This window comes from Chlorocebus sabaeus, chromosome 22, assembly GCF_047675955.1.
Source record: "Chlorocebus sabaeus isolate Y175 chromosome 22, mChlSab1.0.hap1, whole genome shotgun sequence".
NCBI lineage: Eukaryota > Metazoa > Chordata > Mammalia > Primates > Cercopithecidae > Chlorocebus > Chlorocebus sabaeus.
In genome coordinates this window covers 16,937,588-16,960,682 of record NC_132925.1, presented here as the reverse complement: position 1 = coordinate 16,960,682, position 23,095 = coordinate 16,937,588, and the positions used below count along the sequence as shown (strand labels likewise).

Here is a 23,095-nt window from a genome sequence, read left to right as displayed (position 1 = left end):
AATTCCCACGTGTTGTGGGAAGGACCTGGTAGGAGACAACTGAATCATGGGGTTAGTTTCCCCCATACTGTTCTCATGGTAGTGAATAATTCTCAGGAGACCTGATAGTTTTATAAGGGGTTTCTGCTTTGGCTTCTCTCTCATTCTCTGTTGCCACCACCATATAAGAAGTGCCTTTTGTCTTCCACCATGATTGTGAGGCCTCCCCAGCCAAGTGGAACTGTGACTCCAATAAACCTATTTTTCTTCCTAGTCTTGGGTATGTCTTTATCAGCAATGTAAAAATGGACTAATACAATGACTTATCAATTTCTACATACATTAAAAAATAATAACCAAATGGAAAATAAGCATTGGTGAGGATAGGGAGGAACTGGAACCCTCACACATTGCTGGTGAGAATATAAAAATGGTTCAGCCACTATGGAAAACAGTTTGGTGGTTCCATGGAAAGCTAAACACAGAATTGGGATACGACCCAGAAATTCCTCTCCTAAGTATATATCCGAAATAACTGAAAGCAGGAACTCAAATAAATAATGTACACACATGTTCACAGCAATACAATTAACAGTAACCAAAATGTGCAAAAAGCCCAAATGTTCATTAATATACAAAAGGATAAACAAACTGATATATACATACAACATATTATTCAACCATAAAAAGGAAGTACTGACACATTACACAATGCAAATGAAACACAAAACCACACTGACTAAAAGAAGCCAGACACAAAAAGGTCATGTATCATTCGATTCAATTTATGTGAAACACACAGAATAGGTGAATCCACAGAGATAAAAAACTGATTAGTGTTTGCCAGCGCGTGAGGTGCGGGGGAGGAAGAATGGGGTGCAACAGATTAATGGATATAGAGTGATGAAATATTTTGACTCTAGATAGAGGTAGTGGTTGTATAATATAGTGAACGTTCTAAATGATATTGAATTGTTCACTTTAAAATGGTCAATTTGGTGATATGTTAATTTCAACTCAATTTTTGGAAATAGGGGGAAAATACTAGCTGAGGTGTTTTCTTGGATTGCATTCATTACATTTACAGGGCACTAAGAAATCTGACTTGTATTTGATGCTGATTCTTCCAATACATGAACAGGTATATCTTTCAATTTCTGTATGTCTTTAGTTTCTTCAAAGGTTATTTGTAGTTTTCAATGCAATATTCCCGCACATCTTTTCTTAGATTTGTGATACTTTAAGTATTTGTGGGTTTTTTTTATTAACTTTGTTTTAAATTGACACATAATTACACATCATTTGCAGGGTACAGTATGATGTTTTGATACATGTATACATTATGTAATAATCAAATCAGGGTATTTAGCAAATCCATTACCTCAAACATTTATCTTTTCTTTGAGGTGAGAACATTCAAAATTCTCTTATAGCTTTTTTTTTTTAAATTTTTTATTACAATAGCTTTAGGAGTATAGGTGGTTATGGGTTACATGGATGAACTGTACATTGGTGAAGTCTGGGCTTTTAGTGTCATGGTCGCCGAAATAGTGTACATTGTACCCAATAGGTAGCTTTTCATTCTTCACTGCCTCCTTCTACCCTCCCCACTTCTGATAATACCATCTTACACCTAGAAAACCCTAAAGACTCCTCCAAAAGACTCTTGTATTTGATAAATGAATTCAGTAAAGTCTCAGGTTGCAAAATCGAGTACACAAATTGGTAGCACTGCTATGCAACAACAATGACCAAGCTGAGAATCAAATCAAGAACTCAATCCCTTTTATAATAGCCACAAAAATAAAACAAAATTCCTAGGATATACTTAACAAAGGAGGTGAAAGATCTCTACAAGAAGAACTATGAAATGCTGATGAAATAAATACCAGATGATACAAACAAACAGAAAACATTCCACACTCATGGATGGGAAGAACCAATATCATGAAAATAACCATACTGCCCAAAGCAATTCTAGTTCTTTTGAAATATACAATATTATTGTAACCACAGTCACTCCACTGTGTAATAAGACACCAGAACTTTTTCCTCCTAACTGTAACTTTGTCAACACTGACCGATGTCTCTTTTTCCCTCTGCTCTACCTTCCCTATCCCCTACTGCTATTCTACTCACTAATTCTATGAGATCAAATTCTCTAGACTCTGTACATGGGTGAGTTCATGCAGTAATAGCCTACGTTTTTTGATGTGTTGAAAATGATATGTTATACATTTTTGTTTTTTGTTTGTTTATAGTAGATAGAAATAAATTTGAATTTATATATTGACCTTGTATCCAGCATTATGTTCATAAATTTTATCCAAACTACATTTATAAACAAAGGCAAAATGCTGGAAATTGATCTTTAATGAAAGAAAGAGATACAGTAACATTCATAGGTTACGTCTGAAGTGTTTTATCTTCTTTTCAGATTTTCAGTGAAATAATGAAAACATAATCCTACAAAGTCTTAAACCCAATAATAGACAACATTTCAATTAAATTAGGCAGAATGTGAATACCATATTAAGCATTCTGTATATTGTGTGAAATACATTTTTCTGTAATAATTCTAATACTCAAAATAATTAATCAATTTATTCAGTTTTCACTTAATTGATATTCATTGATAGTAAACTTAGTGCTACCAATTAATGTTAAATACTGAGCATAAATTAATAAAAATGCAGACAATATTTGTGAATATTCATTTTATATGTTTTTCACCATTCAAATTTTATTCCTTCTCTATGGTGAAAGAATTAAAATTGGAGACTTAGAGATTTCAAGTCTTAAAAACCTATTCAAAACTATCATATAAATAGTATTTTGTAAGAAAGATGGCCTTTTTGGAATGATATAAATTTTATATCTAGACAGACATAACATAGCTGGGGGCTATGTGGTAATATTTAATGACATTAGCTCATAATAGCTTCTGAAGCCAGACTATTAAGTTCCTTGTGCTTGGGTTGAATTTTTCTAACTATTCTATCTGCATTCAATTAGAGTAATCTTTTCAAAATGTTAATTTGCTTACTACTGTCTAATAAATTTACAATGAAATTAACATAATAATGGCATGCCTTAGCATCACTCACAAGGCCCTCTTATCTGTTTTTCCTTGACATCTTTCTCCCTTTCTTTCACTTGCTCTCTTTCTCATTCTCTCTCTCTCTCTCCCTCTCTCTCTCTCTCATACTCTCCGTCTCTCTTTCTATTCTCCAGGCATATGGGCCTCCATTCATGTCTTCTAATGTGCCTTGCCAATTCTGTTCCCACTAGGGCTTATGGTCATGCAAACGATTAGTATAATGCTTATCAATAGAAAGAATACAAATTAACTATAATATGGTAGCTATTTATAATATGGTACATATTTAATTACTATGATATTTATAATGAATATGATAATTTCTTAGAGTATTTTCACTGGTAACCATACAAAAATCCCTCCTAATGTGTACCAGAAAGCATCGCATTTAATGTAAACATACAATTTGTTTAATGAATCACATTATTAAATCAAACTCTCTAAATCAACAGAACAAATTTCATTTTATCTTCCCAAACATGGCCTTTAGGATGCATGAACATTCAAAAGAAAAAAAAATACATATATACACAGATGCATACTATATACACATACAAATCCTAATTCCATGCTTTTAATGAAAGACTTCTTTAATCTCACTGAAGTATTCGTGTATACATTGTGTATACATTGCTAATTATGGGGAAGAAGAAGACTAAGTTAAGCATTATATTTATTAGCACGACAGGCTTTGCTTTGCTAAAATAAAACCAAGTCAAATCATTTTAAGAATCTATTTTGCTGACTATGGTACATTAATTCAAAATACTAATTGCATGGAATACAGATTACAAAAACCTGTTTAACATTTAACGCTGACCTATGTTTTTTGAAAGCTTCACTGGTTAGTATTAATTCTCTAAAATTTGTGGTCCATCTATCAATCATTAAAAATCCATATGTTCCATTTTTTATTCTCATCTTAATTACAAGGTGCAGGATTAATAACCACCTGGGGTTAATAATTCCCAGATGCGATTCAGATCAACTGTTCTAAACCGGTCATTAATTCTTTGAAAGTATATTATTAAGTCTTGATAGGTATTACTTAAATACCTTAATGGCTATTTTGTAGTCTTTTATTTTGTAGGTAAATATCTTTCCATTCCACCTTTAAATTTCTATTTTAGTGAGACAATAGTGAGATAACGGATTGTCTAAAATACAAAAATGAGAGCAAATGTATAAACTTTCTACCTGTACTTAAGAACAACGATGAACAAGAACACAGTCCGATTTTCACAACCATTTAGTCTTTTTTCCACAACTGATTCTGCCCAAAGTTAGTATCAAATTATTCCAGATCCAATGAGAGTTGCAAAATACAGTCTTTAAACAATATGCTATTTAAAATAATTTGTTACATGTACATCTACTTAGCTATCCAGCCAACTTTTATTGAGCATTCCTCATATAGCACTTACTATGCCATCTACCTGACCCAGAGATACAACACCCAATCCATTACTGCAAGAGTTCACAGTATGGTAAAAGACAAACATTTAAGCATTGTGAGATAAATGCTATGATATACGCTGAGTTTCAGGTGGTCCCAGAAAAGGAGTTTCTTAATTGAACCTTTGGCAACGTAAGTCTTCCAGAAAAGGCAGAACATTTCTATCTTAAGAGACCCATAGGAAAAAGTGAGATAGAGAAAGTGGGGGTTGGAACGAAGAGAGATAAAAGGGAACATTACAGATAGACAAAAGCATGGTCTTATATCCAAGACAAGAGAAAGCAAGTCACATGGAAGAAAGGACCAAAAAGGTCTTTTTTGAAAAAGGTGGAAAGTGGAGGTGACTGAAGGTCAGGGAATGTTAAAGATGAAGATCAGAAAAGGCAGCTGTTGGCCACAGGTTAAATGGTAGGAAAGGAGAGGAGTAGATTAGTAGATTAGGGATATGGACATAAATAGATCTTCAGTTTAGAAAATCAGTTCTGGCAACAGGATGAGGGATGGACTGGAAAGGTCGGAAGAAGGGGCAGGAGAAAGACCCAAAGCAGGTAAACAATCTAGGATGCAACTATGGTAACTTGGAGAGGAAATGATGAAGAGTCAAACTGATGATGGAGTGACAGATGAAGCTGATGATACAGGTTGATTTGAAAGAGCTTTTGAAGGTTGAATCAATAAGATTTGGTAGAAAATAAGAAAATGCAGAAAATAAGAGTAAATTTATCACTTAAAATAGAAAATAATTAAATTTATAAAAATGTCTAGGCCAGGCATGGTGGCTCATGGAGGATCACTTGAGCCCAGGAGTTTGAGACCAGTCTGCACAACATAGTAAGACCCCCCACCCATCTCCACAAAAAAAAAAAAAAAAAAGAAAAGAAAATCTGTATTTTATTAATAATATCTTAGGGTTTCCTAAGACAATTTAGCATTTGTATGTGCTTGCTCTGGATATAGATACAGATTATTTTATTTATAAATAAAATAGTTTATAAATATTTTAAAGCCTCTAAATAAAACAATTAGAACTTGCTGATAAAAATCAGAATCTTAGTTTATATTTTACAATATAGGAATTTATTTTAAAAGAAATAACCAGAAACTTATCTTGGAAGTAAAGACTGAAGTTAAAGCTTTGTAAGTAACAATGCAAAAAAAGATAAAATAAATAAAAATAAATAAAAGACTGCATTATGTAAGGCAAGAAGATTTGACTTAATGAAACCCATACCTTTTAAAGGGTGTGTGTGTGTGTGTGTGTGTGTGTGTGTGTGTGTGTGTAATGTGTATTATATACCTACATGTTTTTACAGAAAGACATCATCATGGCTATTCATTAAAGAACAGCAGGGATACTGAAAAATGAATTCTATACATACTTATTTTTCAGCTGCCCAGAGAATACAAGAGTGATTACATATTCAGGAACATCAATAAATACTTCACATCTGATTTATTAAGTCATTGTTACCTGCTTTTCTGTTACTTTTCTTCCTCACCATAGAATTAATTTCATCATTCTCCAAAACATGCTCTTTCAACTAGTGAAAAATAAGGCAGCAATCCATTTTCTTTTGCAGAGGTTGCTGTACAGGAAGGAATATTCTGAGATAGTGGAGAAAGAAGTGACACAAATCATAGTTGCTTGAGTATTAAATAATTAAAAATTTATGGACTCTATAATAAACTATGCATATTCCTTCACCTGTTTCTCCGTACTACCTGGATGCAGGGGTGGTCATTTACCCATGCATGAGCTGATAAAAGAAAGCCATCAGCTTTGGATGATTCATGTGCTTGAGTTTTCCTCAAGGAAATTCTACTTTCTACGGTCTCTCAGGTTTCCTGTTCTGTCTCCAAATGGTGTTGGTGTTTCACCATTAATATTATTATTATTATTATTATTATTAATGCAATCTATATTTACAATCTGGCAGCCCAGAAAAAAGGAATTTAAGAAAAACTAAGAACTGGGCCTAAAGATTCAGCAGAAACTTGGTCATCTCTAGAGGTGCCAACTACCTTAATCTTTCCTTTCTTCATGGCTTTTTCTCTGCATCTTCTATGTTCTCCTCCTACTACTGAACGGCCTCCCTTTAGTTATTGGAAATTTTTCTGCTCTCCTAGAACTGTTACTTGCACATGACTTCAGGTCATCAAGTCCCCCTACTCTAACCCTTCTGCATGTATCTTTCAATGTATCTTTACAGCAGATGTTTCTGGCTGCTATTTCTCCTGAACTCTTAACATAGAAATCCTAAATTCCTAAAAGAGGAGTCTGATTGGCTTAGTCATTTATGGAAATCCCCATGAGAGGTGACAGGAGCTGGTTAGTCAATGAACTGGTTGTCTTTAGATTATCTGTCCATCTTTGTCTCAATAACATATGGGTGAGGGCACTATGTCACTAACTATAACTGGTATCCCTCAGCAAGCCCCTTGGCTGGACAATTTACTTTAGAAGACATTTTGAGAATGGCAAGTACTCTATCATTTCAAATATAATTATTTCTATAAGTTTTTTTGGACTGGACTAGTCCATATTTTACACTTAATTAGCCTACGGTCAATAACAGATATGTAAAAGACACAATTATTGAGATGCAAATAAATGAAAATAATGTCTCTAAAAGACACACACTAATGGAATATTTCTTTAGTTCCCTTCTAAGATAATTAAATATAAAAACAATCTAAAACATGCACCAGATATTCTTAGGCTTTTAACTAAGCATTTGTGAATAATTAAGCATCCTTAGTTTAATTATTAATTAAGCTTCAAAGAAGAATTAATCTTTACAGTACTTTTCAATAACTATGTATCCTTTTAAACAAAATCTATCTTTCTAACAACACTGTAACTAGATTAAGTCTGCACTTGATCAGCCTTAGAGAGTTCTTTTACACCCTTCACTGCAGTCATCACAATGTTGAAAATCAATTTGTGGTTATAGGTACACCGTAATGACTAAAGTCTTGGCTTTGGGATTGACGTGACCCCAATTTTAACATCAGCTTCTTTAGTCATCACAACCATGGGTAGGTTCTGAAACTTTTCTCAGGTCCAGTTTTTTCATATATAATGTGATAATAAAAATATTTACTTCACATAAATATTATTGAGATCACAAAAAGTATGTAAAATGCTGAAATGCTGAATTGCAGTTCTTTTATAGACTCATGACACATTAATAATCTGAATATTCTGAGACAGAAATGTACATGGTTATTCCTATGAAGTCAAGACATACAGATTTAAATCTCTAAGAGCTCCTGGGAGTTTCATCATCTACTGCTCAATGTGCATATCACAAGAAAGCTCTGAAATCTTCCTTTACCGATATGTAAGGAAAAATAGCAACAATGTTATATAAAGGGATAAAAGCTTGATTTATTGTTTAGATTGAATGAACTTGAAAATAAAACCAATTGCTACTGATAGTGATTGATACGAAGAGAAAGTGAAAATTTCAGGACTGCTTATTGCAAGAAAATAGAAGGCTAAGGAAAATTAATTAGAATCATAATTTGTAAAACTGCTTAAGCAAATGTTGCAACCCATTATAAAATGTTTGTGACAGTTGAAAATGTATTATTTTGCCTGGTCCAGCAAGTAAGTAGTTTAGAATTAGCTTCTCCATTGTAGCAAGTAAAAAGCTGAACAAACTGAAAAATCAACAACTCCACTTAGATCAGTGAGTAAAATACTGCCCCAGAATTGGAGAGATGGACTGGTGGATACAGAAAATCATAACTTTTTTTTTTTTTTTTGAGATGAAGTCTTGCTCTGTCTTCCAGGCTGCAGTGCCGGGGCACGATCTTGGCTCACTGCAACCTCCAACTCCCAATTCAAGAGATTCTCCAGCCTCAGCCTCCTGAGTAGCTGGGATTACAGGTGCCCACCACCATGCCCAGCTAATTTTTGTATTTTGAGTGAAGATGGGGTTCCACCATGTTGGCCAAGTTGGTCTCGAACTCCTTACCTCAGGTGATCCACCCACCTTGGCCTGAGAATCATAATTTAAGGAAGCAGAGACCCAACAGTTCATGTGTAATGGCAATATCAGATGGGGAAAAAAAGAGAAAGGAAGAGAACAATATTTAAAGCAATAATGACACAGACGTTTCTCCAAATTATTGTCAGGCTACAAACCACAGATTCGGGAAGCTCAAAGAACACTAAGCAGGATAAACGGCAGAAAAACTGTATCTACATATACCGTATTCAAACTTCAAAAAATATTCTCACATCAAACAAAAAAAAAACAAATATAAAGAAACAACTTTGAAAGAAGCCAGAGGACTCAAACACCTTAAGTATAGAGGAGCAAGGATAAGAATTACATACAATTCATTCTCAGAAACGACGCAAGCGATAAGAGTGGAGTGAAATATTTAAAGTGTTTAGAGATTTGTTAAAGCCCACCAACCTGGAATTCTGTACTTTGTAAAATTTTCCCTCCCAAGTGAAGAAGATATGAAGACTTTATCAAACAAAATTCAGAGAATGTGTTGCCAGTACAAGAACAAGAAATGTTAAAAGACATTCTTTGGAGAGAAGAAAAATGAAATAGGTCAGAAATTTAAATCTACATAAAGCAAGGAAGAGGAGAGGAGACAGCAACTTTGGGAGCCACCCCCCGTAAACACAGGAGGCTTCTATCCTACAATGCCATGTTTTCCTTTCTGCTTGTCCCAGGAGCCACAAGGAGATCTCCAGGCAATCGTGAGCTCACCTGTGCTGACATGTGCTTCAACAGGGACAAGCCCCTGAAAGGAATGGTCTCAAGAAACAAACGTTGGCTTTGCAGATTGTGTTCCTCCAACTGCAAATGATTGTAAGAGAACGTTTGGGTACTAAACATGACCGTCTTCAAACAGGCTCAGCCATCACATGAGATTCTGTGCAGGAAGCTGTTCATTTACAGGCTGCTCTGTTAAAATATTTGACTCATCAAACCAAAGGAAGAAATGTAAGAATTGTGTCTCATGTATCTATCTCTTCCCAGTGAGTATCCAGGTTTACTTTTCTTTTCCAGAAAAATGCTTTCAAGGAACATAATACACTGGCCTTCAAATTCTATCTCATTTGGTTAATTCAATTCAGCATCTTTTAAGAGGCAGTTACCACACTGGAATCTCACTCTAGGGTCAATAAGTCTTTCTATTATTACTGCCCATATTTGCTCTGGCAATTCTTGGTTATGAAGCTAACTTAATAAAATATAACATATGTTTTGATTATATATCAAGCAAACCTGAATATACTATTCACAGTTAAAGATCATAACTACTACTAGATCCTAAGAGGGTTCATATACTTTTGTAATGACTGACCATGTCCATCACCACTTCCAGTACGCAAAATAGCATTTTTCACATAGTTAATGTGCAGTGAAAGATTAAATAAATGAGTGTACATGCATATTTTGTTTATAGTTAAATGAAAAAAGTACTCGTTCTATATTTTTGTCTTATTTGTTAAGTAAACAAAGGCACAAAAATATAATTGTGGTTCAAAAGAAAAAATATTTGATACATGATAAAACATGATTCTGGAAAAAGCAAAGAAACAAACGCTTTATATAGAAGTCTGGATTTTTCATTTCTTTAAAATATTTGGGGTTCTTGCAATACTCCTAACAATAATATTTATGTAATGTTTATTATGACCCTGACATTGTTGTAACTTCTTTACATATATTACATAATTTCATCCTTCTAATAATCTAACGATATGAGTACAATTATTATCAAGCCCTTTCCCTTATGTGGATGGCAATTAACATCTTACAGTTATAAAATGTCTTACAAACATGGATATTAAAGAAATGTCCACTGATAGAATTGATTAGTAACAAAACTTAATGCCTTTCTTTGAAATATGTAACAATATAATTGATATTAACACGATGGGTGTCTAGAACATTGCCATATATGTTGTGAAGTTTCTAAGAAGAAAAATTATTTAAATATCAGTTTGAAAACAGTAACTATAACAATCCATAGTCACCAACAGAAATTATCACCAAAATTTATGTTTTCAGAATTTGAATATATACATGGTATAGTTTTGGATAATTTCAATTTTAGGATGAATCAAATTGTAATACTGAAATCTTGTACTATGATGAATTACTTCTTAAATTGCATTATAAAAACAAACGTTTATTGGTAGATACTCCATTCTCTATCACAGTACATCCAATCTTTGATTTTCATCTTTGGAAAAATTATATTAGGAAATGACGGGCTCTGATTAATGGAATAAAGTATCTTTCTACAGAGTTTAATTGTAATCTATGCTTCTTCTATTTATAAAAAATAAAAATCATTAGTTGTTACATTTACTTACAGCTTTTATTTACACATGAGTAACATGTTTTCTTATTTTCCTAACTGTGATGGTTAATTTTATGTATCAACATGACTAGGCTAAAGATAACTGCTATAATGTTATTTCCAGATAACTGTTAAAACAGTATTTCCAGATGTGTGAGTAAAGATGTTTCTGGAAGAGCTTAGTATTTGAATCAACAGATTAAAGAGTATCTGCCCTCCCTCACTAATGTAACTTGGCCTCATACAATCCATTGAAACGGAGACAGAATGAGAAAGATGTAGGAAGGGCAAATTTGCTCCCTCTTCTTAAGCCGGGACATTTGTCTTCTCCTGCCTTTAGAAATCAGAACTCCTGGTTCTTGGGTCTTCTGACTTGGGAACTGACATCAGTACCCACTCCCCAGGCCTTTGGACTAGGACTGAATTATGCCACCAACTTTCTTTGTTCTTCAGTTTGTAGATCATGGAACTTCATGTCCTCCATAATCATGTGAGCCAATTCCCAAAATAAATCTCAGTATCTCTCTCATTAGGTAGAAAAATAGATACAGATATATCTCCTATTGGTTCTCTTTCTCTAAAGAACCATGACTACTACATGAAGTATTTCAGGGTAACTTTCCTAATACCAATTCACTATGGCCAACAGATAGGATCACATATCCTGTACTACATTGCATTGTTGAAGCCCTAGTGATATCTAAGTCAGAGCACACAAAAATTATCTATAAAATATGATATTCAAAACCAATATTCAGTATTAGAGAAACACAAAGTTTTCTACTCTCCAACTGTCATTAAAATAAAATGTGATGTAATATCCAACAGCACTTTTGTTTTCCTAACATTCAATTTTGTCTTAATGTTTAATTAACAGGCACTCCACTGTTGAAAATGGTATTTGATTTTGTATACTATAGTGGCCATATCTAAGCCATACAACTATGTAACAAAGATCTCATCCACCATGTACACATTAAACATAGGTTTTAAAAGTTAAGTTACTGATGCAGAGATATGCACTATCTACCTCAACTTAGTGAAATTCTAAGTCTTGCAAAACATGGTTTAGCCTATGATTACAGGTCCTATTTCTCACTATATACCTCCACTCCAGTCAAATGATTTCCACTGCATCCCTACAGGCCAAATGATTCTCAACATTCCTAAAACTTGATACATACATGAAATAATTCTGTGCCTTTGCTCAAGCCACTCCCTTCACCTAGAAGTTGCCTTCTCCCTTTTTTTCAAGCCTGTATGCGATTCCTTCACAGTTTTTTTTTTTTTTTGAAAGAGCTGACATGTAACTTCTTATTCCCAATTTTCCCTGACCAGAATTAACCTCTCCTTTTATTATTATTTCACAAAACATTACTCAGAACAACCTGAAGACACATTCTTCAGTCTAGTGATTCTGTATAATTATCGTTGTGCTTCAATACTCCTTGAGGGTAGAAAAATCTGTCTTAGGCACAACAACAGGGTATTTGGCATAGAGGAACATAAAACAGAAGTTTGTTAAATTGAATTCAGGACAAAGATTAAAAGAAAAAGTATATGTTGACACAAACGAATTGATAAGCAAGTGTTTTAGAAAATTCATAATTCTCTTTTCATTTCTGTAAGCCTAAAACATTATTTGTTCAGACTATTCATCCTTTTTCCATAATTACTAACCAGGGATGCTCAATTTCCTACTGAAATGACTATTTATTGGTCTGTTCACAGGCACACTCTGACTGCCTAATTCTGTAACTATATTAGCATGATATTACTAGTGGAAAGATGATTTTAAGTAAAAAAAAAAAAAGATGGAATCAACGATTAAATTTCCTGTATTTTATGTAGCACATTATACAACTTCAAAAACGTCTAAATTCTTTACAGGAAGGGCTTTTTTTTCAATTAAAAAGTTATTCCTTGGAAACACATTATTTATAATACCAAATACAGTTTACATCATGTATTGCCAATTATATTGTCTACATGTCTCTTCCACCCACGACATATTTGTAAAATCAACTGAATTGGTGTCTATGTAAAAATGTAATTGTTAAAATGGTCAATCAAATTAGCATGGGTGAGTGAAACTGAGTACCTGAAAACTTTATATGACTTCAATTGGATATAATTACATTTTTAATGTATGGATATAAATGCTAGTTTACATGTTATAAACTGATTAATGGTTCTGGTGGATTTTAAATACTGTAACCTGTATTGATATCTAAATTATTTTCATTATCGGCATTTTCAGTAGCCTCTTTTAAAAGTTCTTCATGCTTACTGAATAATTCCTTATTTTAACCTATAAATAGCATTAAGTAAAGCTCCATTACTACCAGTAATCTATCCTCTTCATTAAAAAAGAAAAAAAATAAATTGCATATTTTTAAAAACTTATTTATACCATCAATCTATTCTACTGTTCATAAGATTACACACACACACAGTCACACACACACACACACACACACAGTCACACACACACACACATATATGAAAGGTATTTTAGAAAAGTTTCATTCATTTCTTGAAAGTGACAAACATGACCCACTTAATATACTCAACAATACTAATGTTTGTTCATTTTAATGGAAATAAGAGAATGAACATAAAAGCATAATCCTACTTTAAGATATATACCTCAGAAACAGTTTGATGAGAGCTCTAGTAGAATAAACAAAAATTTCAGAAAAATAAACTCACAATATATAAAACTTACAAATCTAAAGCAGCAAATGGGCTGTTAAAGAGAGGAAGATTTAACTCTTCATAGGATATTTTAGTTGAAAATACACACTTAGTGAATAACTGTTGTTGTAAAATGTCAAATTCAAACAGCAATATGCGAAAGATTCCAAAAGAATAAAACACATTTGGATCAATTTATCCTTGAGACTTAAATGTGAAGATATAATAGAAGAAGCAATGTGAAAATGTCAACTAAGAATGTGATTAATAAGAAAACTACTATTTCTAAGGAAAAAAAGGAAAGCTAACCCAAGTGTATCTGAAAACATGTGACTGCCTCTATCATTCAATATTTTGATTAACTAGACAAAAATCAAAGCAAAATGCTTTACAAACCACTTTTATTTTAGCTTAGTATGAAAACAAATAGACATACACTGTAACGTGAAAATGATGCAAAATATATAAAAATATACAAAAAGTCAAGTACAACCATAGCTAAATGTTGGTCCATGAAACACTATATTTTGCAAATTACACATCCTGATGTATTTAAATTACACAAATTTAAGTACATCCTGTATTTAAATTTAAGCATTTAAATACAACTATTTCAGTTAACAAAAACCTAATCACCTTGTATCTTTTTACCAAGTTCAAAAATGCATATTTTAGTAGACTTGTATTTTGTATTAAAAACCAAATTGTTAATATTTGCACAATCAATTTATACTGTGGTAGTTTAAAGTTTATTTATGCACAAATACTCATTGAGGATATCAAATGTAACATAAATATAACATACATAAACTTACACGCAGAAATTTATATTTAAGGAAAATGTTTATATGGGAGATATTCTAATGTTACTATGTATAAACACAGCATTAAATAATAATTACTAATTTAGGAGAAAGGACGGATCTTTACATATCATTCCCACTGATTACCAGTTCTAATTGTATTTCAACCTTCTGTATGGGATTTAAGTTATATGTCAAAATTCATAACAAGTAGGCCACAAAATTCACTGTTCCATCAATTGTTAGGAGATCTTAAAAATCTAACAATGATGGTGATTTTTCAAAGATATTTAAACTTACCCCATTTAATGGATATGTTTTCCATCCTAGTTCTCCCAGCACAGTTGTTGTATCAAGCAACACAACTGGAATTAAATAGAAAATAAAAATTCCATGAATTTCTCAACTAATGCAAAAATATATTAAATTATTAAAGTTATTTAAATCACTAATGTCAATTATGCTTACCATTATTCACTGAATTAAGTTTAATGAGTTATTTTACTTCAGAAATTATTTACATATTAAATAATATAAAATAGTATTAATGATAAAATGCATAAAGTATTTAGAAATTAAACTATGTATATTTTTGTTAAACAATGCTAACTGAAATTATTATACAGAATTAAGTCATTTTTAATAGCAGATGTTTAAAACTGATAAAATAACTACTTTGCTTTTCCCCCACTTTCATATACAGTCTTTATACACCACATTCAGGAAGAAAATCCTATATTAAAGCAGACTTAAATGTGTAAAAAATTCTCTTTTTGTGTTATTAAATGTCCTTATATATAATCAGTAAAATATTAAAAAATCATTTTGAAAAATCTTACAATCTTTAAAGCATTGATTACATTATTATTATATATACTAGGTAGTTTACTTATGGCTAAAGGGTGTGAAACCAAATGTAAAAACCAACCATCTCTTTTCCTGACCAAAGGTAATTCATAATATGATCAAAAAAGCAGACATGTAAACACATAATAACATTTTCTGCTAAATTATAAAAGTGAAGACTATACTAACACCCTAGCAATTAAGTTAGGCTAAAGTTGGGTTGGCAGTTCTGGAAGAACTTCGCAAAGGGGATCCAATTTGAACTGGTCTAGGATGAGGTGGTTTCAATCAGATTTATGATTTTTGTTTTATTTTAGAATACTTTCTATAAACTAACTGAAATATGACTAAATCAGTTCTCAGTTGTAGGGGTGGAGACTATTTGGGGGAAGTTAGGTGATACAAATGACGGGGAAAGACAGATGGAGATCAACCAAGGAGGGTTTTTGTAGTGTTTCTGACAGGTAAATATGGAGAGCTCGTGATTCAGCAGATATTTACTTTTAAGTACTACCTTCTAGGGCTCCAGATGTCAGTAGGATATGGACCTAACTCTGAGAAACAATGCTTTAGTATCTCATCATTAATTCTGGTTTTTCATCTTGCCAAGGAAGTGGAATACCTTTTTCCTCTTTTTTTTTTTCTTTTTTTTTAAGAGACAGGTCTTGTTCTGATGCTCAGGATGGAGTTCAGCGGCACAATCACAGATCATTGAAGCTTTGAACTCCTAGGCTCCAGGCGATCCTCCTGCCTCAGCCTTCTGAGTAGCTGGGACTACAGGCATGCACCACTGTGCCCAGCTAATTTTTTCATATGTGGCAGAGAGAAGGTCTTACTATGCTATGCAGATAGGTCTCGAATTCCTGGCCTCGAGGGATCCTTGCACCTTGGCCTCCCAAACTGCTGGGATTACAGGCGTGAGCCAAGGCACCCAGTTGAGGGTTTCTCATCTATAATTTAAAAAAACGTAATTGTGAATATGTTATTTGGCATCTGCCATTTGGTGTCTAAGGATTCTGAAGTTTTACTTAGGTGAACCACTGTGATAAATTTTATTGATACATTTTAAAATATGAAAGTATCCTTAAATTCCTAGGTTAAACTCTGCTTACTCATTGCAGAATATTCCTTTAGTATTGTTAAAATCTATTAACTAAATATACATTTGTAAAACTAAGCCATAAATTTTAATTAATTTTTATTGTGAAAAATTTTCAAACACGTTTTGGAGTAGAAAATAATAGTACAATGAACCCTCACATACTCATCACTCAGGTTCAATAATTAGCAATTAATGTCCAATCTTGTCTCATCTATACATTTTTACCTACTTCCCCACTGCAAGATTTATTTGAAGTAAATTTCAGGAATTATATCATTTCACCTGTATAAAAATTCAATATGTATTTGTAAAATACTCTTTTAATATACCTATAATACCTTAATTCATTAATACAAAAAATAATTCCTTAATGCAATGAAATATCTAGACAGTGTTCAATATTCTTTATTGTCTCAATTTATTTGAAAAAGAAACTGAGATTCAAATAAGTGCTAATAAGTTAGTTGGCATTCCTGTTTAAGTGTTTTTTTTTTAAATCTATAAATTTCTCCATTTTTTATCAGTTAGATTTATTAAAATTTGTTTGGCTTACAACAAATCCACCCTCTTCAAATGTGCATTTCTGTAAATCATGACAAACTCCTACAGCCATGTAACCATGTCTACAATCAAGCTAGAGAATATGGCCTTTAGCCTTCCAAAATTTCTCGTGGCCCTTTATAAGGAATCCCTTTCCTATCCTCTGGCAACCACTAATCTGATCTCTTTTCCTGTAGCTTTGCCTTTTCCAGAGTGTCAAATAAATGAAATCATATAGCATGTAGCCTTTTGAGCCTGGTTTCCCTACTTCGCATATGCATTTGAGATCCATCCATGGCACTGCTTGTTTCAACTGTTCCTTTTTATTGCTGAAAACGATTCCACTGTATGGAATTCCCTAGCTGAAGGACGTGTGGGCTATTTCCAGTTAAGAACATTATGTATAGGTCACTCCAAGCTTTCCTATATAGATTTTTTATATGAACCTATGCTTTTATTTCTCCAGGGTTAATAACTAGGAGTAGGATTGGTGGGTTACACAGAAAATGTGTGTTTTTTAAATAGACTATCCATCTGGATTCCAAAACTGCTGTGAAATTTTACATTCTCAGTAGGGAAATGTATGGTTTTCCCATTCCTGTACATACCAGGACTTGATTTTGTCCAGTTTTTTAAAGTCATTCTATCAGGTGTGCAACAGTATCTCATTATTGTTTTAATATATACTTCACTAAATGGACAGAAACATCAGTATTTCTTTTTTTTTTTTTTTTGAAACTTGAGGATTTTTATTTTCTACCACTGAAATAATTAAACATATTTTTAAAATACTACAGTAAAGTTTATTATTTTACACAAAGTGAGGCACAACATTGTTTGCCAAATGCAAAAAACTGTAGTATAGATGTTAAAAGGCATTACCATGAAATGTGACATTAAAACACAATTTTCACAAAAACATGTAGGTTTCAAAAGTAAAAACATTTTAAAATGTGCATAAGTTTTGTTTATATTTCAAAATTTGGACAGTAATGATACCTTTTAAAGGACTGCTATTTTTTTTTTAACTGTATAAACCTCTTTTTTTATTTAAAAAATAATAAATCTTTACAAAAATACTACATGAAGATTGACTCAAGAAAAATCTTTGACCCTGAAGGTCAAAGTCTTTTTTTTTTCTTTTTCTTTTTTTTTTTTTTTTTAAATTTATTTATTATTATTAAACTTCAAGTTGTAGGGTACATGTGCACAACGTGCAGGTTTGCTACATATGTATACTTGTGCCATGTTGGTGTGCTGCACCCATCAACTCGTCATTTACATCAGGTATAACTCCCAATGCAATCCCTCCCCCTTCCCCCCTCCCCATGATAGGCCCCGGTGTGTGATGTTCCCCTTCCCGAGTCCAAGTGATCTCATTGTTCAGTTCCCACCTACAAGTGAGAACATGCGGTGTTTGGTTTTCTGTTCTTGTGATAGTTTGCTAAGAATGATGGTTTCCAGCTGCATCCATGTCCCTACAAAGGACACAAACTCATCCTTTTTTATGGCTGCATAGTATTCCATGGTGTATATGTGCCACATTTTCTTAATCCAATCTGTCACTGATGGACATTTGGGTTGATTCCAAGTCTTTGCTATTGTGAATAGTGCTGCAATAAACATACGTGTGCATGTGTCCTTATAGCAACATAATTTATAATCCTTTGGGTATACACCCAGTAATGGGATGGCTGGGTCATATGGTACATCTAGTTCTAGATCCTTGAGGAATCGCCATACTGTTTTCCATAATGGTTGAACTAGTTTACAATCCCACCAACAGTGTAAAAGTGTTCCTATTTCTCCACATCCTCTCCAGCACCTGTTGTTTCCTGACTTTTTAATGATGGCCATTCTAACTGGTGTGAGATGGTATCTCATTGTGGTTTTGATTTGCATTTCTCTGATGGCCAGTGATGATGAGCATTTTTTCATGTGTCTGTTGGCTGTATGAATGTCTTCTTTTGAGAAATGTCTGTTCATATCCTTTGCCCACTTTTGGATGGGGTTGTTTGTTTTTTTCTTGTAAATTTGTTTGAGTTCTTTGTAGGTTCTGGATATTAGCCCTTTGTCAGATGAGTAGATTGCAAAAATTTTCTCCCATTCTGTAGGTTGCCTGCTCACTCTGATGGTAGTTTCTTTTGCTGTGCAGAAGCTCTTTAGTTTGATGAGATCCCATTTGTCAATTTTGGCTTTTGCTGCCGTTGCTTTTGGTGTTTTAGACATGAAGTCTTTGCCCATGCCTATGTCCTGAATGGTACTACCTAGGTTTTCCTCTAGGATTTTTATGGTATTAGGTCTAACATTTAAGTCTCTAATCCATCTTGAATTAATTTTCGTATAAGGAGTAAGGAAAGGATCCAGTTTCAGCTTTCTACTTATGGCTAGCCAGTTTTCCCAGCACCATTTATTAAATAGGGAATCCTTTCCCCATTTCTTGTTTCTCTCAGGTTTGTCAAAGATCAGATGGCTGTAGATGTGTGGTATTATTTCTGAGGACTCTGTTCTGTTCCATTGGTCTATATCTCTGTTTTGGTACCAGTACCATGCTGTTTTGGTTACTGTAGCCTTGTAGTATAGTTTGAAGTCAGGTAGCGTGATGCCTCCAGCTTTGTTCTTTTGACTTAGGATTGTCTTGGAGATGCGGGCTCTTTTTTGGTTCCATATGAACTTTAAAGCAGTTTTTTCCAATTCTGTGAAGAAGCTCATTGGTAGCTTGATGGGGATGGCATTGAATCTATAAATTACCTTGGGCAGTATGGCCATTTTCACGATATTGATTCTTCCTATCCATGAGCATGGTATGTTCTTCCATTTGTTTGTGTCCTCTTTGATTTCACTGAGCAGTGGTTTGTAGTTCTCCTTGAAGAGGTCCTTTACATCCCTTGTAAGTTGGATTCCTAGGTATTTTATTCTCTTTGAAGCAATTGTGAATGGAAGTTCATTCCTGATTTGGCTCTCTGTTTGACTGTCACTGGTGTATAAGAATGCTTGTGATTTTTGCACATTAATTTTGTATCCTGAGACTTTGCTGAAGTTGCTGATCAGCTTAAGGAGATTTTGGGCTGAGACAATGGGGTTTTCTAAATATACAATCATGTCGTCTGCAAACAGGGACAATTTGACTTCTTCTTTTCCTAACTGAATCCCCTTGATTTCTTTCTCTTGCCTGATTGCCCTAGCCAGAACTTCCAACACTATGTTGAATAGGAGTGGTGAGAGAGGGCATCCCTGTCTTGTGCCAGTTTTCAAAGGGAATTTTTCCAGTTTTTGCCCATTCAGTATGATATTGGCTGTGGGTTTGTCATAAATAGCTCTTATGATTTTGAGGTACGTTCCATCAATACCGAATTTATTGAGCGTTTTTAGCATGAAGGGCTGTTGAATTTTGTCAAAAGCCTTTTCTGCATCTATTGAGATAATGATGTGGTTCTTGTCTTTGGTTCTGTTTATATGCCGGATTATGTTTATTGATTTGCGAATGTTGAACCAGCCTTGCATCCCAGGGATGAAGCCCACTTGATCATGGTGGATAAGCTTTTTGATGTGCTGCTGAATCCGGTTTGCCAGTATTTTATTGAGGATTTTTGCATCGATGTTCATCAGGGATATTGGTCTAAAATTCTCTTTTTTTGTTGTGTCTCTGCCAGGCTTTGGTATCAGGATGATGTTGGCCTCATAAAATGAGTTAGGGAGGATTCCCTCTTTTTCTATTGATTGGAATAGTTTCAGAAGGAATGGTACCAGCTTCTCCTTGTACCTCTGGTAGAATTCAGCTGTGAATCCATCTGGTCCTGGACTTTTTTTGGTTGGTAGGCTATTAATTATTGCCTCAATTTCAGAGCCTGCTATTGGTCTGTTCAGGGATTCAACTTCTTCCTGGTTTAGTCTTGGAAGAGTGTAAGTGTCCAGGAAATTATCCATTTCTTCTAGATTTTCCAGTTTATTTGCGTAGAGGTGTTTATAGTATTCTCTGATGGTAGTTTGTATTTCTGTGGGGTCGGTGGTGATATCCCGTTTATCATTTTTAATTGCGTCGATTTGATTCTTCTCTCTTTTCTTCTTTATTAGTCTTGCTAGTGGTCTGTCAATTTTGTTGATCTTTTTAAAAAACCAACTCCTGGATTCATTGATTTTTTGGAGGGTTTTTTGTGTCTCTATCTCCTTCAGTTCTGCTCTGATCTTAGTTATTTCTTGCCTTCTGCTAGCTTTCGAATGTGTTTGCTCTTGCTTCTCTAGTTCTTTTAATTGCGATGTTAGAGTGTCAATTTTAGATCTTTCCTGCTTTCTCTTGTGGGCATTTAGTGCTATAAATTTCCCTCTACACACTGCTTTAAATGTGTCCCAGAGATTCTGGTATGTTGTATCTTTGTTCTCATTGGTTTCAAAGAACATCTTTATTTCTGCCTTCATTTCGTTATGTACCCAGTAGTCATTCAGGAGCAGGTTGTTCAGTTTCCATGTAGTTGAGCGGTTTTGATTGAGTTTCTTAGTCCTGAGTTCTAATTTGATTGCACTGTGGTCTGAGAGACAGTTTGTTATAATTTCTGTTCTTGTACATTTGCTGAGGAGTGCTTTACTTCCAATTACGTGGTCAATTTTGGAGTAAGTACGATGTGGTGCTGAGAAGAATGTATATTCTGTTGATTTGGGGTGGAGAGTTCTATAGATGTCTATTAGGTCTGCTTGCTGCAGAGATGAGTTCAATTCCTGGATATCCTTGTTAACTTTCTGTCTCGTTGATCTGTCTAATGTTGACAGTGGAGTGTTGAAGTCTCCCATTATTATTGTATGGGAGTCTAAGTCTCTGTGTAAGTCTCTAAGGACTTGCTTTATGAATCTGGGTGCTCCTGTATTGGGTGCATATATATTTAGGATAGTTAGCTCTTCCTGTTGAATTGATCCCTTTACCATTATGTAATGGCCTTCTTTGTCTCTTTTGATCTTTGATGGTTTAAAGTCTGTTTTATCAGAGACTAGTATTGCAACCCCCGCTTTTTTTTGTTCTCCATTTGCTTGGTAAATCTTCCTCCATCCCTTTATTTTGAGCCTATGTATGTCTCTGCACGTGAGATGGGTCTCCTGAATACAGCAGACTGATGGGTCTTGACTCTTTATCCAGTTTGCCAGTCTGTGTCTTTTAATTGGAGCATTTAGTCCATTTACATTTAAGGTTAAGATTGTTATGTGTGAACTTGATCCTGCCATTATGGTATTAACTGGTTATTTTGCTCGTTAGTTGATGCAGTTTCTTCCTAGCCTCGATGGTCTTTACATTTTGGCATGTTTTTGCAATGGCTGGTACCGGTTGTTCCTTTCCATGTTTAGTGCTTCCTTCAGGGTCTCTTGTAAGGCAGGCCTAGTGGTGACAAAATCTCTAAGCATTTGCTTATCTGTAAAGGATTTTATTTCTCCTTCACTTATGAAACTTAGTTTGGCTGGATATAAAATTCTGGGTTTAAAATTCTTTTCTTTAAGAATGTTGAATATTGGCCCCCACTCTCTTCTGGCTTGAAGAGTTTCTGCCGAGAGATCTGCTGTTAGTCTGATGGGCTTCCCTTTGTGGGTAACCCGACCTTTCTCTCTGGCTGCCCTTAAGATTTTTTCCTTCATTTCAACTTTGGTGAATCTGGCAATTATGTGTCTTGGAGTTGCTCTTCTCGAGGAGTATCTTTGTGGCGTTCTCTGTATTTCCTGGATTTGAATGTTGGCCTGCCCTACTAGGTTGGGGAAGTTCTCCTGGATGATATCCTGAAGAGTGTTTTCCAACTTGGTTCCATTTTCCCCCTCACTTTCAGGCACCCCAATCAGACGTAGATTTGGTCTTTTTACATAATCCCATACTTCTTGCAGGCTTTGTTCATTTCTTTTTCTTCTTTTTTCTTTTGGTTTCTCTTCTCGCTTCATTTCATTCATTTGATCCTCCATCGCTGACATTCTTTCTTCCAGTTGATCGAGACGGTTACTGAAGCTTGTGCATTTGTCACGTATTTCTCGTGCCATGGTTTACGTCTCTTTCATTTCGTTTGTGAGCTTCTCTGCATTAATTACTCTAGCCATCAATTCTTCCACTTTTTTTTCAAGATTTTTAGTTTCTTTGCGCTGGGTACGTAATTCCTCCTTTAGCTCTGAGAAATTTGATGGACTGAAGCCTTCTTCTCTCATCTCTTCGAAGTCATTCTCCGTCCAGCTTTGATCCGTTGCTGGCGATGAGCTGCACTCCTTTG

General features: G+C 34.1%; 1 protein-coding gene across 2 annotated transcripts in view; it reads right to left on the bottom strand.

The window, feature by feature from the left end:
* Positions 1–23,095, bottom strand: part of EPHA6 (EPH receptor A6) — a 954,858-nt gene that overhangs the window by 878,500 nt on the left and 53,263 nt on the right. For both annotated transcript variants that reach the window (XM_007986130.3, XM_073009668.1), the window contains exon 2: positions 14,678–14,742. In XM_007986130.3, coding sequence (XP_007984321.1) covers positions 14,678–14,742 — 65 coding nt within the window. The remainder of the gene's footprint in view (positions 1–14,677; positions 14,743–23,095) is intronic.